The sequence below is a fragment of the Trypanosoma conorhini genome (genome assembly GCF_003719485.1).
Source record: "Trypanosoma conorhini strain 025E chromosome Unknown Tco_14.4_contig_00010, whole genome shotgun sequence".
Lineage (NCBI taxonomy): Eukaryota > Euglenozoa > Kinetoplastea > Trypanosomatida > Trypanosomatidae > Trypanosoma > Trypanosoma conorhini.
Genome location: NW_021704097.1, coordinates 31496 through 59133, shown reverse-complemented (window position 1 = coordinate 59133; position 27638 = coordinate 31496). Strand labels below are relative to the sequence as shown.

At 58.5% G+C, this 27638-nt stretch overlaps 14 protein-coding genes across 14 annotated transcripts, besides 12 other annotated features; all 14 read left to right on the top strand.

Annotated features, from left to right (window-relative positions):
* Positions 1–599: 599 nt before the first annotated feature.
* Positions 600–631: a microsatellite.
* Positions 632–634: 3 nt separating this feature from the next.
* Positions 635–664: a microsatellite.
* Positions 665–675: 11 nt separating this feature from the next.
* Positions 676–1656, top strand: Tco025E_00464 (cytoplasmic protein; the record flags this gene model as incomplete). Its single annotated transcript, XM_029367406.1, has 1 exon — positions 676–1656. One exon carries the CDS (start codon positions 676–678, stop codon positions 1654–1656), a length of 981 nt encoding a protein of 326 aa, XP_029232479.1.
* A 183-nt stretch (positions 1657–1839) lies between these two features.
* Tco025E_00463 (uncharacterized protein) lies at positions 1840–4689 on the top strand (the record flags this gene model as incomplete). The annotated part of the gene is made up of 1 exon (XM_029367405.1): positions 1840–4689. One exon carries the CDS (start codon positions 1840–1842, stop codon positions 4687–4689), a length of 2850 nt encoding a protein of 949 aa, XP_029232478.1.
* A 4-nt stretch (positions 4690–4693) lies between these two features.
* Positions 4694–4716: a microsatellite.
* Positions 4717–5459: 743 nt separating this feature from the next.
* Positions 5460–6809, top strand: Tco025E_00462 (uncharacterized protein; the record flags this gene model as incomplete). The annotated part of the gene is made up of 1 exon (XM_029367404.1): positions 5460–6809. The coding sequence occupies one exon, from the start codon at positions 5460–5462 to the stop codon at positions 6807–6809; it is 1350 nt and encodes a 449-aa protein (XP_029232477.1).
* Positions 6810–7133: 324 nt separating this feature from the next.
* Positions 7134–7161: a sequence feature (A-rich).
* Positions 7142–7205: a microsatellite.
* A 270-nt stretch (positions 7206–7475) lies between these two features.
* Tco025E_00461 (ATPase subunit 9) lies at positions 7476–7787 on the top strand (the record flags this gene model as incomplete). Its single annotated transcript, XM_029367403.1, has 1 exon — positions 7476–7787. The coding sequence occupies one exon, from the start codon at positions 7476–7478 to the stop codon at positions 7785–7787; it is 312 nt and encodes a 103-aa protein (XP_029232476.1).
* A 193-nt stretch (positions 7788–7980) lies between these two features.
* Positions 7981–8009: a microsatellite.
* Positions 8010–8309: 300 nt separating this feature from the next.
* Positions 8310–8361: a sequence feature (GA-rich).
* Positions 8362–8561: 200 nt separating this feature from the next.
* Tco025E_00460 (uncharacterized protein) lies at positions 8562–9869 on the top strand (the record flags this gene model as incomplete). The annotated part of the gene is made up of 1 exon (XM_029367402.1): positions 8562–9869. One exon carries the CDS (start codon positions 8562–8564, stop codon positions 9867–9869), a length of 1308 nt encoding a protein of 435 aa, XP_029232475.1.
* A 40-nt stretch (positions 9870–9909) lies between these two features.
* Positions 9910–9942: a microsatellite.
* Positions 9943–10283: 341 nt separating this feature from the next.
* Tco025E_00459 (uncharacterized protein) lies at positions 10284–11036 on the top strand (the record flags this gene model as incomplete). The annotated part of the gene is made up of 1 exon (XM_029367401.1): positions 10284–11036. The coding sequence occupies one exon, from the start codon at positions 10284–10286 to the stop codon at positions 11034–11036; it is 753 nt and encodes a 250-aa protein (XP_029232474.1).
* A 532-nt stretch (positions 11037–11568) lies between these two features.
* Tco025E_00458 (nucleotide-binding protein) lies at positions 11569–12402 on the top strand (the record flags this gene model as incomplete). Its single annotated transcript, XM_029367400.1, has 1 exon — positions 11569–12402. The coding sequence occupies one exon, from the start codon at positions 11569–11571 to the stop codon at positions 12400–12402; it is 834 nt and encodes a 277-aa protein (XP_029232473.1).
* Positions 12403–12518: 116 nt separating this feature from the next.
* On the top strand, positions 12519–14729 carry Tco025E_00457 (putative pseudouridylate synthase I; the record flags this gene model as incomplete). Its single annotated transcript, XM_029367399.1, has 1 exon — positions 12519–14729. One exon carries the CDS (start codon positions 12519–12521, stop codon positions 14727–14729), a length of 2211 nt encoding a protein of 736 aa, XP_029232472.1.
* A 94-nt stretch (positions 14730–14823) lies between these two features.
* Tco025E_00456 (uncharacterized protein) lies at positions 14824–15279 on the top strand (the record flags this gene model as incomplete). Its single annotated transcript, XM_029367398.1, has 1 exon — positions 14824–15279. One exon carries the CDS (start codon positions 14824–14826, stop codon positions 15277–15279), a length of 456 nt encoding a protein of 151 aa, XP_029232471.1.
* A 228-nt stretch (positions 15280–15507) lies between these two features.
* Positions 15508–15541: a sequence feature (GA-rich).
* A 58-nt stretch (positions 15542–15599) lies between these two features.
* On the top strand, positions 15600–16925 carry Tco025E_00455 (oxidoreductase; the record flags this gene model as incomplete). Its single annotated transcript, XM_029367397.1, has 1 exon — positions 15600–16925. One exon carries the CDS (start codon positions 15600–15602, stop codon positions 16923–16925), a length of 1326 nt encoding a protein of 441 aa, XP_029232470.1.
* A 177-nt stretch (positions 16926–17102) lies between these two features.
* On the top strand, positions 17103–17852 carry Tco025E_00454 (oligoribonuclease; the record flags this gene model as incomplete). The annotated part of the gene is made up of 1 exon (XM_029367396.1): positions 17103–17852. The coding sequence occupies one exon, from the start codon at positions 17103–17105 to the stop codon at positions 17850–17852; it is 750 nt and encodes a 249-aa protein (XP_029232469.1).
* A 606-nt stretch (positions 17853–18458) lies between these two features.
* Positions 18459–19922, top strand: Tco025E_00453 (RET2, RNA editing complex MP57; the record flags this gene model as incomplete). The annotated part of the gene is made up of 1 exon (XM_029367395.1): positions 18459–19922. The coding sequence occupies one exon, from the start codon at positions 18459–18461 to the stop codon at positions 19920–19922; it is 1464 nt and encodes a 487-aa protein (XP_029232468.1).
* A 476-nt stretch (positions 19923–20398) lies between these two features.
* Positions 20399–22402, top strand: Tco025E_00452 (TPR Domain containing protein; the record flags this gene model as incomplete). The annotated part of the gene is made up of 1 exon (XM_029367394.1): positions 20399–22402. One exon carries the CDS (start codon positions 20399–20401, stop codon positions 22400–22402), a length of 2004 nt encoding a protein of 667 aa, XP_029232467.1.
* A 518-nt stretch (positions 22403–22920) lies between these two features.
* Positions 22921–27213, top strand: Tco025E_00451 (uncharacterized protein; the record flags this gene model as incomplete). Its single annotated transcript, XM_029367393.1, has 1 exon — positions 22921–27213. One exon carries the CDS (start codon positions 22921–22923, stop codon positions 27211–27213), a length of 4293 nt encoding a protein of 1430 aa, XP_029232466.1.
* Positions 27214–27420: 207 nt separating this feature from the next.
* Positions 27421–27439: a microsatellite.
* Positions 27440–27529: 90 nt separating this feature from the next.
* Positions 27530–27563: a microsatellite.
* A 20-nt stretch (positions 27564–27583) lies between these two features.
* Positions 27584–27638: part of a microsatellite that runs on past the window's edge.

Genomic DNA, 27638 nt, shown 5'->3' with positions numbered 1-27638 from the left:
CGGCAGCTGCGTGGGGAGGAGGCTGGCCCCCAGCATCGGTGGGAAGCTGCGACATCGCTTTACGCTGGTGACCCCCTTGGAGATGTGTGAGGCACAAGCGGGGGCGCGGGGGGTGATTTAAACAACAAAACATCAACCATTAGCGACTCCCCTCGGGCAAAAACAATATTAAAAAGATAACGAGAAATGTACGGCTTTGTGGGTGAGTGAGGGAGGACTTCCAGTGCGTGTGTTTAATCTCCCACGGCTGCGGTGCCCTGGGAGGGTAGGGCTTTGACCTGCCCGTTGATGCGCACAAGAGTTGTTTTTTTTTTCTGTTGCTTTTATGCATGTCATATAGCGTATTGGGATTTGGATTATTCGGTCTTTTTTTTTTGCTTTTGGTTTAACTCTTGGTGAGCAACGAGAGTAGCAGCAAGGATCGTGACAGCTGGGAAGTAAATCGTTGCTACTGATGACTTCTTTTTTCAATGCGTACTCTTTCTTCTAGTAACCCACTGTTTTTTTTACTATGCGGGTTGATTACATTTTTTTTTATTCGCTTCTTGTTGTTTGCTTAAACTTGGCGTTCGCCTGGATGCGTGGTTTATTCGCCTCTCGTTCTTGGTGTTGTCTTTTTTTGTTGTTGTTGCCCTGTGCGTGTGTGTGTGTTTCTGTGTGCTGTAAAGCGGCGCGATGTTCGGAGAGCTGGTGTGCGGCCCTCCGGGTAGCGGCAAGACGACCTACTGTGAAGGGAAGCGGCAGTTTCTTAGTGTGTACGACCCAACACGGCCCGTCGTCCTGCTTAATTTGGATCCCGCCAACGAAGACGTCTTCCCGTATCCGTGCGATGTCGACGTGCGGGAACTTGTCTCACACGCGCGTGTCATGGCGGACGAAGGCCTGGGTCCAAATGGATGCTACGTGTTTTGCGCGGCTGTGATGGAGCGCAACATGGACTGGATTCGTCGCAAGATTGAGGAGGCTGTGGAGCGGCGACTGCAGGATGTTGCCGCGACGGCGACCGCCCACGGAGCATCAGGCGGGTTGCCGTCGACGCGTGCGCCATACCTTATTGTGGACTGCCCAGGGCAGGTGGAGTTCTACGTGGGGGCGTCTGTCATGCATACGCTCTTCAGGATGCTGGAGAAGCGGTTGTCGTGCTCCCTGTGCACGGTTCACCTCGTCGATGCCGCCGTCTCCACGCGTGATGTGGCAACGTACGTGTCAAGCTGCTTGCTGAGCATCACCACGATGATCGACCACGAGCTTCCGCACGTGAATGTGATGAGCAAGTGGGACACGCTTTCCGTGGAGGAGGCGGAGGAGGGGGAGACTTTCTTGCGCGCCTCGCACTTCATGGCGGAGGATTTTGACCGCTTGTGGAAGCGGCAGTTGCGACGGCGACGACGGGAGCACCGCCGGGCGCAGATGTACCCCACATCCTCGACGGACGCGTCGTGTGGTGATCCGAGGCGGTGGGAGAAGGAAGAGGCGGAGGTGGAGGTAATTGACCTGCAGGCAGACGGCGGCCGGCTCTACCGCTACAGCAGGGCGATTATGGAGGTGGTGGACGGGTACGGCCTGGTGGGGTTTCGGCCCCTCGACGTGCAGTCGCAGGAGATGATGCTGCGACTCACACAGCAGATTGATGAGGCCGTCGGTAATTTTGTGTGAACATGTGACGGGGGAGGGTACAAGCGGAGAAGGAAAGAAAGAAATATGAAAATTCCTATGAGGATTTTGCTTTTTGTTCCTCTTTTTTTTTTTTCCTTTTGTTCTCAACCACCCATCCCGTGCTTTCTGCGGCTTTCTCTCTCTTTTTCCCTCTGCGTGTGCGTGCAAGAAGGTCTAGTGAAGATGGACGGCTTGCTAGGGATCCTTCGCACATCCACCGACAACGAGGCACGCCGAAAGGCGGCGTCGCAGCTGCGGCAGGTGCAGGAGGAAACACCGGTGGAGTTTCTCCGCTTTACGTGGGAGGGCATCGCCTCCTCTGCGTTGACGCCAGACGAGCGCTTTTTCCTTGCCTCCACGGTGCTGGAGTTTGTCGAGCAATCGTGGCGCAATGCTGTTCCCAAGGATGTGCAGCTGGACCTCATTGACGGCTACGCGCAGCTGCTACTACGCGAGCCCCTGCCGTCTTTGTTCTTGGCTCGGAAGGTGGCAACGGTGCTGTGCGTTATGGTCTTGCGCTCTGCGGTAAAAGCCATGCCGGGCGCATTGCCGGGGCCAACGGAGCGCGTGGCGCGGTTGTTGTCGGATGCCTGTGTGCGAGCCGCGTCGGGTGTGACGGTTGCCTCGATGGGATTCCTCACGCAGTGTCTCTTAACTCTGCATGTCTTTCTCAAGGAGGCGCAGCGGAAGCGTATTGGCAACATGTTTGGAAGGCTGTGTACTCTGTTTGTCCCTGTCATGTCGAATCTTTTTGCGTCCAGCGCATCCTGGGAGCACGTTGAATTCTATTTGCCTCTGCTGTTCCTCATGAAGGGTGCCCTGCGCGTCTTTGGCGTCGGCGTGTTTGAGCCAAGCTTCTATCCCTATCTGCTTACGATAACGTGGGACCTCACACGTGGCGTGACGCTACCAGGGCAACAGCAGCAGCAGCATCATCAGCTGCTGCAGTGCCGCCAGCGTTTGCTGGAGTACGCCCTGAAGGCGCAGCTAAAGGCGGTGGCCACCTTCCCTGCACGACTGAGCGAGCTTCCGCCAGAGTTTTTTTTGGCACACGGAGGTGCTCTGGAGGGTACCGACTCGCTCTTCCGTCTTCTTGTCTCCGTTGTTGAGACCCCGCTGGGCTTCGTTGCCTCGGAAAAGATGCTGGTCCGATCCATGGCCCTCTTTACCGCCTTGTTGCTGGAAGAGGACTCCGTGGAGTTCGTCAAGGAGCAGCTCATCGCGTTCGCGGACTCCCCGCTGCTGCATCGTCTCCTGGAGCGCGTGACGATGCTGCTTGCGGATGACGTGCGCGCGTCAATGCTGCAGGAGTGGGAAAGTGAACCGGAGCGGTTTGTTTTGGAATTAGATACGACCGTCGTGGAGGATGAGGGTAGTGCGACCTGCGCCGCGGAGGAGTTGCTGCTTGCCCTGACAGGCTCGACGAACTGTGCCACACGCAGTCTTGCGGCAGAGTGGCAGATCGTGAACGCCTTTCTTGCTGGCGACGACCTCGCCCGCGTTACGGCCGCATTGCATGCGATTGGGCTGTGCTACCACACCATGTCTGTGGGTCAGGACCCTGCGGGCTACCTGGCCTTTCTGACAGGAAAACTCATTCCACTCATTCGCGGCGCCGACGCCGCCGCCGCCCCTGCCTCACCCTTCGTTCTACGCCGTGTTGTTTGGATGACGGGTATGTGGTGCGAGTCCGTGCAGGAGACGTCTGTGCGACGCGAGGTTCACGCCGCGTTGGGGTCCTTGTTGGTTTCCTCGACCTCTACCGTGGTGTTGTTGACGCTGCTGCGCTCTATAGGCAACTTCGTTGATGACTCAAACTTTAGGCGTGCGGAGCTCACGCCGGACTACGTTCAAGATGTGCTGCTGACAATCCAACGCCTCCTGCCGCAGCTGCGTACCCCGTCCAGCGTGCGGGTCCTCGCAGAGCTTATGTACGGCCTGGTTTCACGCGGGGTGCTGAACCCTGACAATGGCGCGAGGCTGCTGGATGTGGTGCTGCCCGCCGTGTATCGGTTTATAGGCGAAGCCGACGTCGCGATGAAGGCAAACGAGTCAGTGGACGGCGCGGAGGTGGATGCGGGTTCCTTGGGGGTCTTGCTGCAGTGCACCGCCGCATGCACGCAGCTCGCCTCGCCAGAGATGGAGCGTCATGTGTGGTCCCTGTTTCCCAACGTGGTTTTCCCTTGCACCGTGCCTGAAGGCAAATTAACGCCTTGGGTGGAGGATAACGCCTGGGAACTGCTCTTGGAGATGTCTCAAAGTGTCCATGCATGGAATCCGATCACGTCTGATGCCCTTGCGTGGTGCTTTGAGAACGTGAAGCGTGACATGGCGGTTCTCTCGCTGGTGGTGCGTTGCACTTACTGTCTGCTGCTGCTCTGCCCGCATCCCGCGGAGCTCGTTGACGCCGCGCTGGTGGATCGTGCGCTGGAGCTGTTGACACAAACTCAGTGCACTGAACTTCTCACCGCCTCTTTCGCTCTGCTGGGCGTGATGGTGCGACGAGGCACCCTGGCACTGCGGTGTCACCTGGTCGATTTTGCGGTTCGCCGGCTGCTTTCCGCAGAGTCTGTGCAGGCAGAGTCGGACAACGTGCACGTGGCGCTCCTGCTCGCCTGGTGCCTGCCGCCGTGCGGGGAGAGTGCCGTTCTGGACTCCCTGCTGCTGAACGTTGGGCGTCACCCGAATGCGGCGTCGTTTGCGGAGCGCCTCGTGTTGCTGTTGGATGTGTCACCGAGCACGTTGGTCATAAATCAGCTGGAGGGGCTGCTGCATCTGCTACTGACAGAGCAACTCCAACCGCTTCTGGGCACCAAGGACGTTGCGATGGTGCAGTGCGCCTTGGCGGGGGCTTCGACTCCGGCGCAGGAGGAGGACTGGGACGACCACATGTCGGAGGCACGGCGTGAACCGACAGAGATGCTTCTAGAGTTGTTTGGGGATCAGGGTGTGGCGAACGGGTCGCCGCACCTGCTGCGGCTCCTCACTCTCTTTGGCATGCATGTGAACCCCGCAATGCCTGCTGCATCTTGATTATAACAACAACAACAACAAAAAAAAAAGATGATTTTTCTGCGTCGTTCTCAGAGTGTGTCTGTGTGTGCTTACAGCAGCTGTGCCTGTGCAGTGGCTGAAGGGGGCGTTCTGTAATTGCCACTACGAATAAACCAAGGTAAGGACGCACACACGCACATACACAACCCGCAAATGCGATGGAGGGGGCTGTGGTGGTGGTGGGCTCCACTTTGGTCCTGGCGACATGCTCCTGCCGTTGCTTCTCTGTCTGCTTGCCTGTGTCTCTCTCTGTGTGTGTAATAATATTTTTTTCCCTCTCCTCTTTCGCTATACAGACATCCATCAAACTACATGCCCTACCCCGTGGATGAACTACCTCAGATGCATGGTGGCGACTGCGGGGGTTTCTCTGCGGATTCGTTCTGCATTTTCTATAATTTCCTCCTTTTTCTTTGCTTATGCGCTGGGGCGCGATGACGTTCTCCTCACTGCGTTGGGCATTAGTAAGCCACCCGGTTACCTTCCCTTCACACACACACGCCCCCGTACTTTGTTGCGCCACAGGTGACGAGCACTGGCTAGCGGTGGGGCGAAGCAGCAAGGGTAGTTCTGCCTAAGCACTATATACACATATACACACCTATCGTTGTGCCGACCCCAGTAGTAATTTGTCTTTGCCCTCACCCGGCGGCTGCGCTGAAGCGGGAGCTTGGGCGTGGCACAGGACGGGCGCGGGAGGAAAGGCGGGAAAGGGAGGGAGAGGAGACGCAGGAGCCCGGCCGGGCAACATGGCGGAGACGGGGGAAGCGCAGCCGAACGAGTTGAAAGCCGCCGCAATTCCCGTCGATGGTCTCACTTTTGTGGATGAAGCCAAACTGCACTCAGACTTCCGTCGGCTGAAGGGCAACCAGATGTACTTCGTGGACCACTGCGTGTTCTACGAAAGGAACGGTGGACGCGGCGAGCGCCGCATTTTCGCCCTCACCCCCACGGCCTTCTTTGTGCTTGACCATCACGGTGCGATGGAGCGGGCGAGCCCCTACGACCTCATTGCGGCCATCTACCAGAAGAAAACAAAGGACAAGCGGGCGCTGTTCAGTGCGGCCGAGCACCACCTGCTACTGAAGATCCCGAGCGAAATTGATTGCCACGTCAGCTTTGGCAACCCTGCCGTCTTGCAGAAGTGTGTGCACGTGTTCGTCACGCTGCTGCAGGCGCAGCGTGGGACGGCCGTCAGCGTGAAGGAGGTCCCAGCCGAAAAGGAAATTGAGTTCTTCTGCAGCGAGCTGCGGCCGGAGGGGTATTACACCCCGCGGGAAGTGGCGGAAATAAATCGTCAGCGATCCCACTTTGCGACCTACATCCGCGAGGGCCGGGCGCAGGTGACGGGGCTGCTCTCGGAGATAGAGGCAGCCAAAGCCCAAATTGCGGCCCACGAGGAGGAGGTGGAAGACCTCAAAAGAAAAGGCATTGACGAGACGTCCATTCGAACGCGCAAGGCGAACTTGGAGGGGCAGCAGGTGCGGCTGCATAGGCAGATGTCACACAAGCACGACGAGTGCGAGAGGGTGCTCGACAGCGTCAAGGTGCTGCAGGAGCGGTTGGCGGCGGCGCGTGACAACACGGAAGGGCTGGTGGAGAAGGGTCTGGCGGAGCGGAGAGCGGAGGTGAATAAAAAACATGAGGAAGCGGCTGACCTTCGCCGCGCTGCTCATCAGAAGGAGAAAAATGCCCTCGTAGGGACCATTGCTGTGGACAAGAAGGAGCTGCACGCCGTATGGGCGGGTGCGACGGACGCCAAGAGACGGGGGCTGGTGGCGCAGGTTGAAGCGTCGCTTGTGGCGCTGGAGCGGGAGGATGAGTCCGCGTACCGCCTACAGAAGTTTCTCGCCACCATCAACGGCGAATTACAGCTGCACAGTGATCAGATCAGCGCACTTAATCTTGAGAAGCAAAATGTGCTGAATGAGCGTGAAAAGAAGACAGTGGGGCCTTCACAGGCCGCGGCGGCTGCCGCAGTCGAGGGGGACCCGCTCGACGACCCCCTGCTTGGTTTGTCTGCGTCCCCCACAAATGCCGTTGCCGCTGCCTTTGAGGATCCGTTGGCGACTCCCCCCGCCGAAGAGGATCTTCTCTGATGACATCCTGCTGCTGGCGTAATATTTGCTCTCCACCACCATTTTTATAAATGTGAGGCTTTGCTTTTATTATTATTATTTTTTTTTTCATAGCTCAGTGTTTTGTTTTTAACTTTTAACGGCGTGTATTCCACACACATATTTCACCGCCCCCCTCTGGTGTATGTGTAGTTGAAGAGCATTATTTTTTGACTAACTTTCTTCGAGCAGGAGGGGGGGGGGTGCCTTTTCTGGCACTTTTCTTCGGCCCATCTGCCGCCTCCCCCGGCTTTGTCCCTTTCTCCTTTTTGGCGTGCCGCTTCGAGGCTATCGTTTTTTATCTCCTTGCTTTCGTTTGTTTGTTTTGTTTTGTCGCCTGTATTTTTGTGTGCTTCTGTGTGTCCGTGTGTGTGGGTGCACCCCGCCCCGCAGGGCGTGTTGTCTCGGCGCGGGAGCTGGTGGGTATTGCCCCCCCCCCGCCCTTCTTCTTCTTCTTTTCCCCTTTGCGCTTGCGCGTCTCCGCGTCCCCCACGCATGCGCCTCTTTTTGCTTCTCTTCGGCGCGCGGTGGAGGAAGGTTTGTGGTAGCTCGCGGTTAACTCCATCCAACGCCAACGGTTGAGAAGTAAACAGCAACAGCAACAAGAGGAAACTACAGGAGCCAAAACAAAGGATGATGCGCCGTTTGATGATCGCTTCGCCCGTCGCGCGCCGCGTGACCGCCGCGGTTCCCTCGTCTACGTCACTGGTGGTGCGTAGGGCGTCGACGGTAGCCATTTCCGTGCAGGGGCTGCACTACGTCGGCACCGGCCTCGCCGCCATCGCGCTCGCGGGTGTCGGGCTCGGCATCGGCACCATCTTTGGCAACCTGCTCGTCGCCTGCGCACGCCAGCCGAACCTGACGAAGATGCTGTTCAACTACGCCATTCTCGGCTTCGCCCTGACGGAGGCTATCGGTCTCTTTGCCCTCATGCTTGCCTTCCTGATGCTCTTCTCGTAGAATTCCATGTAGGCGGCTTGGGGGAGAAAAAAAAACGCAAGGACGGCAACGCGATGAGGAAGAAGAAGGAGGGAAGGATGAACTAACTGCGGTGAGCAAAATAGTAGGCGTCTTTGGTTGGTTGTGTTCGTGTCTCTGTGTGTCTGCATCGCCCTCTGCGAGTGTGGGTGGGTGTGTTTGCCACACACCCTTTTCTCTCCCTTTCCCTCTCTCTCTCTCTCTTTATTACCTTGAGGGTGTTGAGTGAACGTAACAAGGAAAAGAAGTTGCCTTGCCACGGGTGAGTCACGCTGCAGTGCGAACACGCAATCATTTTGGGCGCACTTTATAAAATGAGAGGGAATAATTTCTGGAAACACAAGTAATATGAATCTGAGATTGAGGGAGGAACCTATGAAAAAGGAAGATGGAAGCAGATGATTTAGTGATGTTTTCCGTTGTTGATAGCAAATAGGACACGTGGAGGTGAGGTGGGTGTGCGCGTGTGGCACTGCATTCATCTCCGTCTAAATGCCGATCTAGCTATCTCTCTCTTTCTCGCACTTTTTTTTCTTTTCTCTCTCTCTCTCTCTCTGCGTGTGTATGCACGCCCCACAATCTTCTGTCTCCTTCTCCCCTCGCCTGTGCGGCGTCTTTTGGCCCACTTGCCTAGGTGCAGTGGTAGGTGCCTAAACCCGCAACGGGTGTAGTTTTCCTTACTTTTAGTTTACCGCCTTCCCACCGTCTGTTTTGCAGGCGTGTGTGTGTGCGCGCGCGTTTAGGAGGCGTGCGGGAATGCCGGTGAACGAGGCACCGTGGCTGACGCGGCGGGTGGAAGTTGTCTTCATGATAGTCACGTTTCTCATCTGCCTCGCCTCAGATGGGCTGAAGTGCAAAAACGGCGGCGTGGCGCCTTGCATCGGAGGGTCGTCGCCGTGCGAGCGCGACGTGAACGCGCCGTCGTGTGACGATGTGGTGACGCCGGTGGTTTGGCGGGACGACAAGGAGCGGTGCGCCTGCGTGGCACGCGGCGACGCACGTCTGCTTCTGCACGTGGTGGAGGTGGGCCCCTCTCTCCCACCCACGCGGTCCGGAGGCAGCGGCGGCCACAGCTTGGAGCGCCTCCCCATTGCGGCTCTCGTGGCGTCTGCGTTAAAAAATAGGTCGGGCGGCGTTGCTGCGTCAAGTGCGCGAGGCGGCATCTTCGGCGCCAGCCTTTTTGCGCCGCTGCGCAGTGAAGTTGGGCTCGCGCCATCCACCACGGGCCCTTGCGCGGCAAATACAAGTAGTCTGAAGGTATCCTACAGCTTTGACACGCTGTTGATCCGGCCGTTGTCGTCGCTGCTTCGGGACACAGAGTCGGTGATTCCCTTTAAAAACGACTTTTTTGCCATTCAAAGGCATCTTCCGCGGCTACAACGCGTCTTTGAGCAACTCTTCTCGCAAAAAGCCAGGGCCGCGGCGCCAACGCGGGATGCCTGTTCAAATGTGCACCTTGTCATTCTGCTCATGGTGATGCCAGGAAGCGACGCCTCATGGGTCAATGGGAACCCCATGGACATTGCGACGACCCTGTTTGACGCCCACACGTATGTTAAGAAGACTCTGACCCGCTACCTCCGCAATAAGCCGCGGTACACTCGGTTACTAAGCAGTATCTGGTACGTTGGTGTCCCAGTTGGTTTCCCCGTGCATTGCGGCACCCCCGATTCCGCCTCTGACGCTACTGCGCCTCCCCTGCGAAGTGCCTACGATGTGGAGGGGCGTAAAAATGCAAGCGTGAGCTCCGCCGCGGTGGTCCGAAACATCACATCCGCGTTCTGTCGTGCCGAAGATGCGAACTTTGAAGTGTGCCGTGCGATGTGCCAGCATTACGAGCAGCAGGTAGCCGCGTACCAAGTGGCGAACAACGGTCTGCAGCAGATCGCGGAAGAAAAGGGCGGGCGGGTTGGGATGCGTAGTTTCTTCCTCCCGTACCGCGATCACTTTCATACAGCGCTATCCACGCGGCGGTTGTACTGGCGTGATTGTCTGCAACTCTCGCGTAAGGGGGACGTTGCAGTGGCAAAAAGCATCGCGGCTAGTCTTTTTGCCCCACACTAATGTTTTCTTGACTTCTGCTTCCACCCACTGCTTATGAGCGTGACGGTGCCGTTGATGATGACGTTGTGGTTGATTTAACTGCCCCGCAGAGTGTGGAAATTGTTCTTCTCTTGGATTCGTTCTGGTGCATCAAGCCGGGAGCGCATGCGAATACCCTTCGGCTTTATCATGTGTTTATGCATGTGTGCGTGTACGCTTTTTTGCCAGTTGCTGTTGCGGATTATTTCCGCTCCTTTATTGCCGTTCTTGTCGTTCTTGCGTGGGGCTTGACCTCATCCATGCACGCATCCGCGCCCCTTGTTTCTGAAGCGTCCGTGGTTTCCTCTCTCTGTGTGTGTGGATTTTTTTGTTTATGTTGTTGTTTTTTCCCCTTGTTTCCGGCCAGAAGCTCGTTGCGGGAGGGGCGGCGGGCTGATGAGGCGATGCGCCCTCATTGCAGCCGCGGCGACGTCGACGCATGCCACCACCACCAGCGTCTCCACGGCAGCCGCTGGTGTGTGGCGGTGGGGCGCGAGGCGTTGCTGCCGTCAACACGGTGACGGTCGTAAGTCATACCGCAGCGCGACTTCCTTCCAACTGCAGCCGCATGAGGTGAATGCGGCAAATGTCCCATCGGCGCGGGAGGTGCTGGCGATGATTCCCTCGCGAGAGGAGTTGCAGCGGCAGTTGCCGTCCGCCCGGGAGCTGGAGGCGCAGTACGTCCAGCCACCGCGGGCGGAGGCGCGGCCCGCAACGAGGCAGGATGAACCGCCGCTGTGGCCAAACAGCGACACAGTGGAGGAGATCATGGACGAGGAGCGCTACGGTAGCGGGGAGGGGAAGGATGTGGTGCCGCCGCCGTCGCCCGAGCACATTTTGCTGGCCTGGCGGGCACTGCTGTGGGGCTCGCTGTACGCCGTTGTTGGGGTTGTCGTCGTGGCGTGTGTGGCGATGTACACCTGCGGAATGCGCACCGTGGGGGAGGTGCTGGGGTACCTGCGGGGCCGGGCGGAGCGGGAGCGTCGCCGCCTCACTGCGGGGGGCGAGGAAGTGCGTTACTACGTCGTGGACCTCACCAGCCCGGCCACGCTGGTGGCGCAGGTGCGGGAGGTTTGGCACGCGCTGGAGCAGCTCGCGAAGGACGGGGAGGAGGGCGAGCACAGCGAGGCGCATGGGCGTCCAGTGTGAGCCGAGGAAAGCGCGACGGCGCAGTAGTAAAGCGATGAATAAAAAAAGAAAAGTGTTGGGTATGAAGCGAGCGGCTGCCTCCCCTCCCCTCGATGGGGAAAAAGCGAAAAACAATCAAAACAGGCGGTGCAGCATATTGTTAAACACCGATGCGCAGACCCTTGCGGGCAAGTGCGTATCCATCTGTGATGGCCTCGCACAAACACTCCTTCATCCTCTTTTTACAGTGTCTCCCTCTTTCTTTGTTTCATAAAGCGGGATATAAATATAAATATACGTATATCTATATGGCTCTTGGAAGTGTGAATAAGTCACTTTTCCTCTTTTTGGGCCGCAGTTTAGCATGTTTTACGCCTTTTATCTCGCCGTTTTTTTTTGTTCTTCTGTGTGTTTGTTTCTCTTTTCAGTTACTGGCTCCTGGCCACGAGAAAAGGATTGGCTGCGGGTACTTCGGGGAACTGCAGGATATAGTGATAATAGCTTGCGTCTTGTGCACACACGCACGGGCAAAGAGGGCGGTGGGTGCACGGCTATGATCCCTTCACTCGCGAACGTCGAGCACATTGTCCTTGTGCTGAGTGGCAAGGGCGGGGTGGGGAAATCCACCGTGGCCTGCCAACTTGCACTTGCGCTGACGCACTTGCATGGGAAACGGGTGGGTTTGTTGGACGTTGACATCTGTGGGCCGAGCGTGCCAACGATTTGCGGTGTGGCGGGCCGTGACGTTTACCGTGACGAAAGGGGCTGGCAGCCCGTTTCTCTTGTGCCAGGTGACGCAAGTGCTGCCACGGGGGACCTCAAAATCATGTCCATTGCCTTTCTCTTGCAAAGCGACAAGGACGCGGTTGTGTGGCGGGGCCCGAAGAAGGATGCCATGATCCGGCAGTTCGTGGCAGACGTGCACTGGGGCACGCTTGACTACCTCATCGTTGACACCCCGCCAGGCACTAGCGACGAGCACCTCACGCTCTGCGAAATACTTCAGCCACTCAACCCTGCCGGTGCCGTGATTGTCACAACGCCGCAGGATGTCGCAACGGATGACGTCAAGAAGGAGCTGTCCTTTTGCCACAAGATGGGGATACGCTGCCTGGGGATTGTAGAAAACATGTCTGGATTTGTCTGCCCTCACTGTGCCCACTGCACCGACATCTTTTCCCGCGGCGGTGGCAGAAAGCTTGCTGAGCTTTATGAGGTGGAGTTTCTTGGCGCCGTTCCTATTGACCCCACGCTGGCGCTTGCCGAGGACAAGGGCCAGTGCTTTCTCACAGCCGCTACCGGCAGGGAAGGTGAGACTGTGACGGCTGTGAAGAATGTCATTGGCGCCGTGTTGAAGCAGGTGGAGCGGGCATCGCTGCAAAAGTAAACGTAGGACACGGCAGCATTGCTGCGGGTGTTGGTGTAACATGTCTTCTTTCTTCTATTACCCATTGTGAGCGGTTGCGTGTGCTCTTCTGTTTGCTCGTAAGTGTGTATATATTTATGGGTGTGTCTGGATGGGCTTTTAGGGGTGATGTAGAGGCCCAATGCGGGGCAACACCAGTAACTTCGCCTTTTTCCCTTCTCCAGTGGGAGGAAGGGTTCATTCCTTCAAAGGACGAGCAACAGCCCGCGTGGGGCGCCGAGCACCAACAGCTGCAATACGAAGGGAGAGATAGAGAAGTTGCGTGGGCGGGTGTTGGTGGTCAAGGCAAGGGGAGCAGCGGCGGCAAGAGAACGAAGGTGCAAATGGCACGGCGAAATGCCTTTGAGGGTCGTCGGATGTGCCTCCGAAAGGCCCCAAAGGATCATACGCTGCTGGGGCTTTGTATCATGTACTGCGGCACAGGCTACCGCGGACTGCAGCTGCAGACCCACGCCCCCACGCACCACACTGTGGAAGGGGTCTTGATTCAGGCATTGAAAGATGTTGGTCTCGTTGAGGCGATTGAGCGGGGCCGTGTGCAGGGCGACATGCACCACTTTGCGCGCTCTTGTCGTACAGATCGTGGCGTGCATGCAGTGCGGAACATCGTCTGCCTTTTTGTTCCCACGGAACGGCTTGAGGCGTTGGGCGGGTGCGATAAACTAAAAGAGGCATTAAACACGAAACTGCCCTTAACGATACGATTGGCGCGGGTGACGCCTTTGATGGGAAATTTTATTCCACGCTTTTCTTGTAATCGGCGCGTGTATCACTATTTGATACCGGCCTATGCTCTCGTGGCACCCTGCGACCAGTGGACGAGTTTCTTTGAGAAATTCCCGCAGGCGGCGGAATCGCTGCAGCGGTGTTCGAAAGACGGGCGCTCTTCTTGGGATTTTTCCCCTGCCGAGTCGGAGCCGTGGGCGGCGGCGTTGTCTGCCGCCGTGACGCGCGGCAACGAGCTTCTCCTTCGTTTCCTGGTGGGGACCCACCGCTTTCACAGCTTTTCCGTCGATGCGTCTCAGCGTGGCGGGAGTGCGTGGAACCGCAAGGTGATTTCGCCGTGCAGCAATGAGGCCGTGCGATCCGTGTACCGCTGCGAGATTGCCCCGCGCGTCTTCCTGCTGCCGCAGGCCACCACAGGGTTGACTCGGGCGGAGTTTCAAGCCGCACTGCAGACGGTGATGGAGGATGCCTCGCTTGCGTCGTCACTGCCGCCACTGTTGGCGGCCGCCGCGGCTGCCGACGCCGCCTCCGTGAACAGTGTCCCAGCAGACGTTCCTTTGCCCTTTGTTGTCCTGCAGATTGAGGGCAACTCGTTCCTTTTCAACATGATACGAAAGATTGTTGGCACGTTAATTGCCATTTTGCGGGGCGCCAGAGAGACGCTCTTTGCGGAGGCCTTGTCACCCGACCGACGTGTTGTCTGCCCACTGGCACCCGGGCCGTACTTGTACCTGTTTCTCTCCACCTATCGCCGCTACGACACGGGTGTGCGTGGCAGCCGCTCTGCACGCTTCCGCCCGATCGCGGAGGAGTGGCGTGGCGACGTCGCTGCAGCGGCCACGGCCTTCGCCCATTCCGCGGTGGCGGCGGATGTCGTTGATCTTGACTTAAACCGCACCCCGGCCATCGGCACTCTGCTTGCCGCCCGCGACCTCGCACGGCGGGCTACACGCCCGTGCTGGGAGGCGGAGGACTGCCACCTTGCCGCCCTGAAGGAGCACCGCCCTGCCGCGGTGGAGCCGCACCCGCCTCGCTCGGAGATGACGGCGTTCCTGCGCTCCCTGCGGGTGCACAATTGGAGCATTGAGGCTGTAAAATGCCCTGCCACCGCGCCCGCAAAGAAGGGCGGCAGGGAACAAAAGCCCCCCGGCAAGGAGGAGGAGCGGACGCAGAAAACGAACAAGCGACCGAGGGAGGCGCAGGAGGCAGGCGCGGCGGCTGAGGAGGGAGGCCTGCAAAACGTCCAACAGCCGTGCGTGGAGGCGCGTGGGGACGGCAGCGGTGAGTCACCCGCGTTGCAGGCGACGCCGAATAGTGGTGAGGCCCACGTCGAGAGGAAGCCGATGCCGAACAATAGCGGCCGCGGCGATGACGGCAAGGAAGAAGAAGAAGACGACGACGACGGTTGGATTTATGTTGCCGCAACGGAGGCGGCGGCAAGGAGCAAACGCCGCGAGTACCACCAAAGGCGAAGGCAGCGTGCGCGTGCGTGGGAGCACAACGAGCCCGCCAGGGAGGGGGCGGTAAACGACTGGGACAGTGAAGGGGGAGGCAGCGAGTAGGACAAGCGCGTGATAATTCAGCTTCACCCTTCCCCTCAAAAGGAGTATAATGAGGCTGGAAAACGTTCACGGCCGAAATTTAAAATAATAAAATATGATGCTGCGTGCAGTACATGAGACTGACTTTTTATTTTTATTTTTTGGTTTATTTATTTATTTATGCTGGCGCTGCGCCCTTAATTTTTTTTTTCCTTCTCGTTTTCTCCGTCCCTCGTTCATTCTGCGTTGGCGTTGGTGGCCGTGGACGACCCTGGGCGAAGCCATGGGCGAAGACCACATCTTCAGGTCAGGTGTGTCGCACAATTACTACGACGAGGCGCTGCAGGCGCAGCGGAAGCCAATTGCTTGTCCGCAGTGTAAGCGACTCGGGCGCCTCGCCGGGTCATTGCACGAGATCTTTCGCCGCATCCCGCGGAGCCAGTGGGAGGGCCTTGTGCTGTGTCACAAGTGTGGTGAAAATGTCCTGCGCCACGAGGACATGGCGACGCATCAACGCGTGTGGTATTGCGCGTACTGTGAGATCTGTCTCTGCACCCGGTGTCAGCGGTAGCGGAGGGAGGAACGGACCGAAAAAAACGCCTACGCCCTTTAACGTTTGTCTATTATTGCTTTTTCTTGTTCTCTGTGTGTGTGCGCCTGCGTATTGTTGCGGTGCGTTTCTTCGTGTGTGCGCTGGTGGGTGTTTTTTTGCGCTGTCGATTGAGTTGGTGGTCATGTGGCTTTCCGCCACGATGACGAGCAACAAATACCGCGGAGGTATTATCGTTGTCTTTTTTTCCTCTGTCCTTCTCACCCTCTCTTTCGCTCTCTCTGTGTGTGTGTGTGTGCATAGCGGTGAAGGGGGCGACGAGGCGGCCTCTGCGTGCGGGAATGCTGCTGGCGGACTCTAGCGAAGGCGCAGTCGGTCGTGCGATGATGGACGCGGCCTCGCTGTCTTCCAAGGAACTGGGTAAAGCCCGGTCACGCTGCCGTGCATGGGTGCTGCGATTGACGAAGCACCTCTCTCCTCTCAGTGACTACGTCGCGGGGCCTGATGCTGCGGAGCCGCTGGGATTGGTTGCGTTGAATGCAGGTGTACAGGCGGGCGTTAGCCCATTTGCGCTGCGCCAGGCTCTTCTTGCACACACAGGCCTGCCCGATGACGCGCTAACCGTGTACTTTAGCTCGCTGCTCCCGTTCGCCCTAGTTTTTCCAAGGACCTCCGCAAAGGCGTTGATGCCACTTGTAATCGCCGCCTCGGAAATGGAAATTGCGGTTGAAATTGCCGCCGGAACTGTGTTCGTGATGCGTGCGCCAAACTTATGGACCGCTGGGTCCTCCCCCAGTGGTGGGCTCTCACTTCTGTACCTGCTTTGTTGCAGGGCGGATGCGGTGCTGAATGCACTGCGCCATGTTTTCCAGCCGCCCACAATAGGCGTGGATGCAACGCTGTTTCGTGAACCATCACCGCCACCGCCGGCTGAAGCGGCGTCGACGGTGCGGCGACTTCCCTGTGAACCTGCCAGCGAGGTGCCGGGCGTATACCTTGTAAGGGACTTTATTACGCAGCGGGAGCATGATGCGATCTGGGCTGAGCTAACAGGACCCGCGGGGGTGGCGCTGGAATTGGAGACGCTTGCCCGTCGCAAGGTTGCTCACTTCAACAGAAAGTTTTACTACGGGGTAAACCAACTTGGGGCGGAAGGGGAGTTGGTGAATGCAAGACCAGCCTTCTATGAGTGGATGCAGCGACGTCTACAGAACGAGGATCCAGCGTGCAAGCTCCAGGGCTATCCTGCTGTGGCTCAGGCACTCCCCTGTGATCAACTGACGGTTAACTTTTATAATTATTCGGGCGAGGACGCGGAGGCCCCAGGCATTGCACATCACGTGGATGCCCACTCAGCGTTTATGGACTGTGTGTTTATTGTCTCCCTGGGCTCCCACACGGTTTTGGAATACAGTCGACACGACTTACCACCGGAAGTTGCGGCGCCTGTTGGTATTTTTGCGGCGCCGAGAAGTCTGCTGCTTATGACGGGAGAGGCACGCTATTCTTGGACGCATGGCATCGCCGAGAAGCGGGTGGATATAGTTAGCGATCGCATTCCGCCGTTGCGGCGCGGAGACCGTGTGAGCCTTACGTGGCGCCGTGGCCGTGAGGCTCCGCACCGCCGCGTTGACTGCGTTTGTAAGGACTTGTGTGATGGTGAGTAATGGGGGAGAGCGTATTTGTGTGTGTGTGTGTGTGTGTGAGTGGCTTTACTTGGTTCCCACCGCTAGCCACATGTGATGAGCAAGTGCGTGCGTGTGGGGTAACGTGATTAGTTCTACTAACCTTCTTCCTCTTTTTTTTCTCTCTATTCATTAATCAAATACAAAATAAAAGTAAAAATGGTGAGTGCCGTCAGCGCCGTGCAGGAACGAGGAGCGGGTGAGCGTTGCAGCTGCGCCGGTGCCACGGCATCGACCGCGCCCGCCATGGCGCACGTCCCCCACATAAGTAGAGTCTCTTACTTCATGATGGCTCTCGCTTTGATCGCGGCGGTGTTCGTTGCATGGCTGCGGCGGGAGGAGCAGACGCTGGTTGGGCAAACGTTTCTAGTGAAACCAAAGTTTGTGGTGGATGGCGGCAGTTTTTATGCCACAACGACGGATGAGGGAAGGCCTGTGCTGCTGCGTCTGCGGCTCTTGCGTGTCCCCGCACTGGGTGGGCCCCACGGTCGCCAGTCCCGCGCCTATCTGAGCCAACTGTTGCTGGGCCGCCCCGCGGCGGAGGTGCTCTGCCGCGCAACGGGGGCGGATGCCGCTGGGGGCCTCATCGCGGACGTCTTCGTTTCATCCGGCGGCGCGGCGGCGGAGGCGTTGACGAGTGTGCAGGAGGAGATGGTGCGCCACGGCTGGGCCTGGGCGATGGAGGGCGGCTTCGCCCCCAACCAAAAACTGCGCGCCCTCATGGCCGAGGCGCGTGAGGCCAAACGCGGCCTCTGGGGGGACGAGAGCTCCAACGCCTTTTTCCTGCAGCGTGCGGCAAGCGGGCAGAAGCTGGACCCATCGTCGCACGCGGCTGGACCTCGCCAGCAGTACGGCAGTCAGGGGATACCTTTTTCCCGTCGGAGGCGGCCGCGGCCAAGGCGGGTGTGAACTTCACATTGGCGTCCATCGTGGCAACCCCGGCCGTCTATTCTTCTTCGTCTTTGTGGCTGCTGGATTGCCGGCTACTTTTCCCTTTCGGCGTGCGTGTGTGTGTGCGTCGCTTTCTGTTTTTGCGTCTCGGTACCCGCTGCGATATTGGCCTGCAGTGACGTTTGCCGAGGGAGTTGTGTTCTCCTCCACTGCACGTTTTTATTCCCCGCCGCTGCCTGCAGTGCGGCACGGCGGCGTCGCATTTGCATCGCCCACGACCCACAAGTGAGCGACCGTCTTTGCGGGAAGGTTTTTTTTTGTTCGTTTTCAGCCGTTTTTGCATTCGATGGTTCAGCATGTGCATGTGTATATCTATACATATATGCTTTTCTTTCCTTTCCCCCCCCCCCTCTCTGCGTCGCCGCTCGCCTCAACTTCTTTTACCGACTCTTTCTTTTCTGCATTCCTCTCCTTAATGGCACGTTGGGTTGCCCTGCAGAAAAGGGCCACTGCGTGCGCGTGCCCGCAACTGCGTCCACCCAATTCGAGGAGGAAGAAGCGCAACGTAGACAACGAACTTCTCCACACACTCACTCACACTCACTCTCACCCGAACGTTTGCCAATGCGCTTCACACGCGGGTGTTACTTGCGGGTGTCCAGAGTGCGGCGTCAAGTGGCGGCGGGGCTATCAACCACCACGAGGCTTAACCCGGCCCCCGATCATTACGTGGCATGGGGCAAAGCCATCCTAACCGAGAATTACAGACGCGTGGGGCCGGAGCACATGTTCCGCACCGCCATTCGTGCCCAGCAGCAATTGCAGGGCCTTGCCGATAAGTGGACGCCTGACGCAAAGGTGTACTGCTGCGGCTCCATGGTAACCTACGGACAGATGGAGTGGGGGAGCGATCTCGATCTTGCCTGCATGTTTGATGACCCCTATCCCTCGCACGAGGTCCAGGCAAAGCGAACCGACAAACTCTGGACGGTGATAAAGCGCTACGTCCCACACTACCTGCGAAATAACCTCCTTGGGCTCACAGAGGCGCGTACGCCTGTGGTGAAGCTCCGGTTTGCCAACGACGACAAGGTCGCCCGGGCGCGGTACACGCCACTGAGTGAGGAGGAAGATCGTAAGGCCCGCACCGCGCTGCTTGATGTGCGAAATCAATGCGTTGACGAGCGTGAGGTGGAGTACATTGCTGATAAAATGGGGCGAGAGAATGTCGAGGGGATTTGGGTGGACCGCACTACGTACGGCTGTCGCATTGCTATTCAGTGCTCCTCAAAAGAGCAGATGATTGAGGCGATTGGTTTTTTTCCTGACGGTAAAATCATGACGCGAGGCATGCGTGAGGACTACACACGTGACGTGCTTGACCCGCGGTTTGTGCCAGAGATGTTTATGTACCGCTGGGACATTTCCTTTGTGGGCTACGGCGTCAAAAACAGCTATCTGATTCGTCACTATTTACATAACGGCCCCAGTGCGACGCGGCATGCGGCGATGGCCGTGAAGGCGTGGGGCAAAGCCACAAACGTGGGCGCAGGCTCCGCCGCGATGCTCACCTCCTACGCGGTGACCATCATGTTTTTGTATTACCTGCTCGTGACGCGGCAAGTGCGGTGGGTTGAGCCGTGGTCGCTGCCGCACCCCGCGCATCTTCCCCGCTACCCCGACTTCTCGCCTCTGCCGGAGTGCGACCCGACGGAGCTTGGGCGCCTGCTTCACGGCTTCTTCATTTTCTACGCCCATCACTTTGACTACGAGAGGGAGGTCGTCAGCCTCAACCGCAACCGGCGCAGTCAACGCTCCGACGTTGGGTGGATTTTCCCGCAGAACAAGAAGGGCACGTTTAGTTACAACTTCTGCATCGAGGACCCCTACGAGGATGTGGGGACGGGTGGGCTCAACTTGGGTCGCCACCTCCACCCCGCAAAGTTTCAACTCGTAAAGCAGGAATTCCTGCGAGCAGCGCAGTGCATGGAACGCTTTTCCCCACTGACGGCGCCTGAGAAGTCTGTTCTCGGCGTTCGCCGCGCGGAGCTGCGCCACTTTGATAAGGACAGAGACAGGGATAGGTGAGAATGCTTGCGGCGGCCACTCAAAATCGGAAGTTGGCTGAGAGGGAGCGCCTTTCCCGCGAGCCCGTGTTCGCTTGGTTCCCATTCTGTTTTTCTATCGGGGTTCTTCCCTACCGCACACCCCGCAGCTCTGCGTGAGTCCTCTGCAGACCATTCTGCTCTTCATACTTCATTGCAATTGGATGGCAATCCGCTTGCAACGCCTCTCTAACTCATTTACTTGCTGTTTTCGTTGTTGCGTTGCTCACTGGGCCGCTCGCTTGCATACTTCTTTCTTTTTTCTTGTTTCCTCGCTGTGTTTTTCCTTCCTTCTGTTTGGATAAGTGTTTGCGGGGGGAGAGGGAAAGGCGCAGCTGCCTCAAGCCCTCCACGAGGTGCGGGAGTCACTTGCCTGTTGTTGTTGTTGTTCTCCTTTCAGTTCCTCCACACACCCGCGGCGTGGTTGGCGCGTCGTTGCTGCTTCTGCGCCTGCCGCGGATGACGGCGCTGGTGCGTGAGGTGCGGGAGCGCCTCTCCCGCGAGCACCTCGAAAAGGCCCGCGCCCTGAAGGCTGACACCCCGGAGCAGGCCGAGGAGGTGCTGCAGCACCTCTCGCTTTCCATCAACTACAACCCCATTTTCGTCAGCGCGCTGCTGCTCCGCGCCCAGTTGGCGGCCCGACTCGGCCGCTACGATGCGGCCGTGGCGGACTTCTCGCTGATACTACAGCTGGAGGAGCACGGCCTGGACCGCCGCCGGCTCGCGGCGACGTACGGCGCCCGCGGAACCGTGTTCCGCAAGATGAACAAGGTCATGGAGAGCATCTTAGACTTCTCCCGAGCGGTGGAGGTGGAGCCCGATAACGGGACCTGGCTGTATGAAATAGGCGTCGCCTACTCCATGCAGGGCAGCCGGGCGCTTGCGCAGCACTTTTTCACCAGCGCACTGGGGGAGAAGGTGGCGGGCCGCATGACGGAACCCGTGCGCTTCCGCACCTTCATCTCGCTGGGGACGTGCAAGCTGACCGCGGGCGACGTGAGTGGTGCGGAGGCGGTTCTGACACGAGCCCTAGAGATCCAGCAAACGGCGTCGTTGCACAACCTTCTTGGCATTGCCTGTTTTAAGCGTGAGGATTACAAGCTGGCGGCGCACAATTTTCAACGGGCCTTGGAACTTGACCCGCTCAGCAGCGAATATTACATAAATCTCGGTGTCTGCTGCTTCCAGATGGGTGCCATGGCGGATGCCCTAAAACATTTTGGGGGTGCCGTGCTTAGAGGCCCCAAGCGCGCCGTACACCACTTCTTCCGTGGGAACACAGAACTTGTGCTGCAACTGTACCCACAAGCCATCACAGACCTGAATGAGGCGATTGCGCTGGATCCCTCACGTGAGACACACCACTACGCCAAGGCATTGGCCTTTGTGGAGGAAACTCGGTTCGATGAGGCGCAACTGGAGCTGCAGAGAACTGTGGAGTTGAATCCCAGTTTTCGTGCCGCGTGGGTGCATTCCGGCCTGCTGAATTTTTTAAAGGGCGATTCATTCGCCGCCCTTGATTGCTTCACGCAGGCACTAGAACTTGGGGTTGCGGATGCGCTTGTGCACGAATATGTTGGACTGGTGTATTGCACGCTGAAGTACCACGACCTCGCGGTGGAGTCCTTCACGCGGTGTATTAGTCTGGTTCCGGAGAACCCAGTGTTTTACTTCCGTCGCGGCGTTGCCCTGATTGAATGCGGCGACTTCCACGGCGCCTATCTGGACCTGCACGAGGCGGTGCACCAGCACAAGTTTAATGACGCACAGACGTTGCACTCTCTTTCCGTTGTGTTGAGTAGGCTGGGCCGACACGCGGAGTCGCTGGAATACGCAAATAAGGCGATTGAATCAAATGGGAAAAATTGCATCTACCTGCTTCAACGGGCGGAGTGCCTGTACACCTTGGGGAACTACGCCGAGGCCCTCAACGACGCCGCGAGCGTGCTTCAGCTCGGCCACGAGAGTGCGGAAGTGTACTACTTGCGGGGGCGCTCCCACTACGCGCTGCACGCTTTCCAGGATGCGACGGAGGACCTGTTGCGGGCGGCCAAGCTGCAGCCGCCGCTGAATGAGAGTGCCGACTACTGCTTCGCCCTTGGGGAGGCCCACCTGCACACTGGGCATAATTTTAGCGGTGCCGAGGTGGCCTTTACAAAGGCCATCACCGCCCACCCGAAGCCGCCGTCGTTCTTCTTTGATGAGCGGGCGAAGGCGCGTCAACGCCTGGGCGACGCAGCGGGGGCGCTCGCCGACCTGAACCTTGTGCTGCGCGAGGACGCGAGTGACCCGACGGTGCTGCTTCGACGGTCCTTTGCAAACAAGGCGCTCCGGCAGTACGATGCCGCGGCAAGAGACTTTGAGAAGGCGAAGTCGATGGACGTCGCCAGGGAGGCGTTGATGTGTGTTCCGTATGAGAAGTTCTTCACGATTGATGAAATCTTGTGGGACGTCACTGAGTAAAATGAGGCCCACAGACACACGCACACGCGCAAACGGGAACAAAGGCGTTGGCCCTCCGACGACGGAAGAACAGGAGGAAGCAGAAGAGGATGGCAGAGCGTGGAAGTTGCCGCTTGTTGCTGTGAATGTACAATAGAAGTCATGGTGTCAGTGAATGTGCACCCCACGACTCATGAACCAAATCCAGCCTTGATGTCCTGCCGCTCCCACTTTTCTTTCTTTCTGTGTGGGTGTATTGTGACGGAGCTACTCCCTCATTCTTCCGTGCCCACTATGCTTCCCTCCATCCCTTCTTCTTTTTTGTCTGTGCGTTTTATAATCTCCCGCCACCATTATTGTACGGGATGGGTGGGTCGTTAGGGGTGGGGAAACAATCACACACACACACACCAAACGGAAGAGGAAACTTTTACATAGTCCCCTTGCAAAACGTTCTTCACAGTTTCCTACCACCCCCTTGCATTATCCGCCTCTCACTTCTTTTGCTTCCTCCTCTTCACGTGGCCGCAGGCGGTGGGATGCTGCGGTGCTGCTCGTCTCTGTTATGTGCGGCCGCGTCGACAGAGGTAACGTTTAGGCGGGCGTTGGGGGCGCAGAGCACGCTCCTTGACCTCGTTCCGGTGAAGAAACCGATGATTGAGGGGTCGCTATGCTGGTTTGTCGAGGAGAACATTGAGGTTGTGCTGGTGTCCGGTGTGAAGGGCATCTCCCCCGATGCGGTGACGGAGCACGTGAAGCGGCGGGCGGTGCATCTTCTGCAGCGGTGCGGCGGGGGAGATGCGGCGCAGGGGTGCCAAACACTCCGGCGCTGCATTGAGGAGGCGCGGGTGACGCGGAGTCTGCTCCACCGCCTCGACCTTCAGGTGCGGCTGCGCCTCTGGAGTTCGGCGACGGGGGAGGCGGGGGAGGAGGAGGAAGCGCCATTGTCCTTGCCGGTGCCGCCCACCCGAGCGGCGGCCGACGCAGGGGCGCGGGGGGGAGGCGGGGGGGCGTTGCACTGCTCAGTTTACGAGACCGACGCGTGGGAGCCGCATCGGCATCAACGGCACGTCAGGGAGGTCTCAACGTCGCCGTCGGTGCCGTCCTTGTGCGACCTCCTTCGTGAGGCTCTACGAATTGTGCGACTTGACGCGGAGGGGAAGGGCCGACGGTTTGCTGCGGCCGTACACCAGGAGGCGCACTTGCTTTTCTCCACCGCAACGTCTGCGACGGCGCCGCACGACGGTGTTCCTTCCTTGCACGAAGCGGCGTCGAAGCGAGCCGACCGCTTTTTCGCAAAGGACCCGGCACTGCGGTGCTTGCTATGTCCGACTCCCTATACTGTGGAGATGGAGTTCCTCCTTTACGGGAAGGATAGCCGAGGCAGTTCCGGCATTACTGCGGGCCGGTGGCTGCTGCACGATGAGGCGGAAAACGTAGAGAGATGCGATGTGCCGTTGGCGACGCTGAAGGACAAGGCGGGGCTCTTGCATAGAGGCAGATGCAGTGAGGTGCCACGCCACCAACCGGAGCCCATAGCAGAGTCCACAATCAGGTCTCTTGAAGAGGCGGGGGATGTTGTATGCGTGAAATCGTGCAAGGATGGAGAATTTGCTTCTGCGCTTTTGCGTTCTCTTTGCTCCCAACCGCTTCTTCAATCTCGAATTATCCACGCCTCGGCCGCCGAGATGCTCTGCGGTCGCTTCGCCCCAGTACGTGCGGGGGACTTTGTCAGAAGTTGTGGGCGGCTTGACATTGACGCCTGGTTAAGTGAACGGGGCCGGCCCCTGACGGTTCCCATGGCACCGCGTTACTTGCATCACCCCAACCCGTTGCTGTTTCTGCAGGAGTGTCTGCCGCTGGAATTGGGCACGCGGGCGGCGTTGCCTGCGTGTGTGGGGTCGTTGCACTTTGGGTATCACCTGGCCATCACAGCCAGTGGGCGTGTGTCGACCGCTGTGGGGGGCTTCATCTCCGCTGCGGCGGCGGTGTCGGCGCTCTTGCCGTGGCACCTGGCCTGCCCCCCGCGACCTGCCGTGGCGGAGGCGGTGCACCACCCGCAACACAACTCTCAACCGTCGGGTGGCTTTTTCGCAGGGACGGAGGAGGCGCGTCCGACGGGTGCACGTGGTGGGGCACCCGATGAGCACCTTGGAACATCCAGCCCGGTTTCCGTGGAAGCCATTGACGCGGAGGCCACACTCAAAGGCTTGGGCGTGGTCTCTGGGAAAGTCACGCAGGGCGTCGTGGAGTATTCCGATGCAGCAGGTCGGAGCGTTCTTCGCTTTGAGCAGATGGACACGCTGCAGGGGATTGAGCGCTTCGTGAGGTGCCTGCGGCGAAGCCACTCCGCATGCTTCACCACAATCTCCGTTTATAGCAGGAAGAGAGCCTCGTCTACTGTTGTGTGGGGGGCCTTTGCCGGAATGGCGGGGCAGAAACTGCCGCCCTACGTGCGACGAATTCGAATTCCTGTTCCGTTAGTATCCGGCGAGTTTTTTGCAATTCGCTACTGCGGTTTGCTGGAGCTGGAGCAGAGGGAGTACGCCCTGCTGAGCATTCTTGAACGCTACTCCAAGGACCCGACGCGGTGGCCGTTGAGGTGCCCAGTGCCCTGCTTTTTCAACCGATGGCGACTGACGCGAGGCATCCTCGAGGCGCTGCTACGACACGATCCGCTGTTTCGCTACACGCTTGAACGTGTCTCTGAGCAGGGACAGGACGGGAAGTTTCTCCTGCGTTTGTACTCCGGGGATGCAAAGACGCACGAGGCGCAACTGGATGAGGAACGGCTCCTACCAGAGGTGCGGCGTTGCTTGGTTCAATATGCGGCCCGCTGGGACGTCCAAGTCCCACCCATTGAGACGGTTGCTTTCTTGCTGGGGGAGGTTCGAAAGAATTTGTCGTTCACTTGCAGGGGCTTTGTTGCGGCCCTGCTGCACAACAGCGAGGTGCTGCAGCAGAGAGGCCGGGAGGCGTCGCTGGAGTTGCACATCATTGAAGGTGCGAGGATCCGCCTCTCTGTGGCCAGCTGCGCCACACAGGAGGCGGTGAAGGAGGCGCTGTCTAGGATTTTTCTCGAGAAGCAGTTCCCTGAGCTGCTCCCGGCGGTGCATCAGCTGCAGCGGGTTAATAACGTCCTTGCACGTAATCCCGGCGGGCGGGAGACGCTGTTTCGCTGCTACGACAACGCCAGTGAGGGACGCGGTTACCGCTGGGAGCTGCAGGCGCTCACCGACGACGCCGGGACGGTGACGCTGCTGGAAGCGGCGGAGGGGGCCTCACGGCTGGACGCGCTTGCGGCGCTGCTGGACAAGATCGACGGCGCGGGAGAAGCACCGCCACTGTGCCCGGCAGCAAGCGGAGCTGCGACGTCTGCCGCTCCGGCGTTGGCGCAGACGATTGAGCGCTACCAGGCGCTGCTCGCACAGAGGCGTGGGCTGCGACGGGTGATGCATGACTACGACGTGAAACGCAACCTGCTGACGGTGCGGGGACTCAGCGACCACGCGGGTGCGGCAGGGGGCAACGCCACTGTCCTTCGCGTCATCCCACTTGGGGAGGGCGTCTCCGTCGGGGATGTGCTTCACAGGTACTACCGCGGCGAGCTCCACATCGTCAACCCGCCACCGTCCAAGGCGGACGAGCAGCTGCGACTTCTCCCTCTGCCGTCGATTTACAAGTTGTGCCAGGCACACTTTACGCTGCCGCTGCCTCCGCTGGAGGACGCGCTTGTCGCGTCACAAGAGAAGGGGGGCTGGCGCGTTGGGCTGCGTCTTCCGGCGGTACTTTTTGCGCTGCAGGGACCGCAGTACGTTGAGTACGTTTACCGGGGACGTGGGAAACAAGAGGGAAAACGCGGTGTGGTCCGCAACTTTTACTTGGCGCTACACGGTGATCCGCCGGCTGCCGTGCGGCGGATTTTGTCGGAGGGCCTCAGCGCTGACGCGTTGCCCACCGACAGCTTACCCCCCTCCGCCTCGGGCGCGCCCACCACACACACGCGGAAAGTCACCGTCCTGAATCATCACCTTCTTCACAAGAGCAACGGCGGCGGCAGCAGCTGTAGGGGGAGGGCGGCTGACGCCGAGAGCGGCAGCTGCAACAAGGATGAGGATGCGACGAGGCCGGGGATGCGTGTTGGTCGGGGTGACACCTGCATGTACAGTGAAATTACGGGATTGATTTGTTCCCAGCTTCGGCCTCATGTGGGCTACGATGGTGTGGTGGAGTGTCGGCTCAGTTACATTACTGGATTCACGGGCCGTTACGTTTCCACGCCAGCCCAGCATGAAAAGTGTGTGGAGCTGTTTAATGTGCCGTTCCGTGCAACAGTGTGGCTGCCCTTGCAACTGCTTGCCGTGCTGCTTTCGTGTGCCCGCCGCCTTGTTCCTGATGATGAGTTGGAGGCGCTGCTTCTACGCAGGGCCTCTTCATGGCCCTCCCTGTTTCTTGACACGACGCAAAATGAGCGTCTCTTTTGCACCACATTTCTGCGGCGCTACTTGGGTCTGTGGACATTCGAGGAGAACGATGTGGGAGCTCAGGTGGCGGTGCCGGGCTCGTTATATCTTGTAGAGCGCACACGACGCATTCGGGCCGGTTGCTTTGAGGCGTCACTGTCGCTTCTGCAGACGCCACTGCCCCCAAGCTCGACGACATTTTCGCGAACACTTGCATCGCACAAGGCAGCGACTACACCCCGAGCGGAAACAAACATGTGGGGGGCTGTGCTGCAGCACCTTCCAGAGCTGAGCGCCGTACAGGCGGAGGACGCTGACAACGCGGTTCTTCGGGTCATCATGAGGCATGCGGTGGATACGACGCGGTAGAAGCAAAGACAATACGAGGGATGTCTGTGTGTGTGTATGTGGATCACGTGAAGTAAACTTTTTTTTTTGTTATTACTATTTTGTTTCTCGCACGTTTGATTTCCCACCCGCGCTTGGCAACTTTCTTTATTTCTTTTTGGGTGTATTGTTGTCTGTTTTGTTGTTAAGTTGTTTCTTCACATGTGTTTGGATTTGCAGTGGACCATTTTGTTATTGTTGTTGTTGTCTCTTTACTCTGCGTGTCTGTGTGGCGCTCTGGTGCGTTTTCTTGTCGACGTCAGTCAGTGTGTTGTTTTTGTTGTTTGTTTATATCTGCGTGTCTGTGTGTGTGTGTGTGTGTGTGTGTGTGTTTTCTGCCGCAGCGTACGTGTCTTGTCTCTGTTGCCTCGTTCCTTCCCATTTTGCCTCGTGCCTTCCTCTTGCCT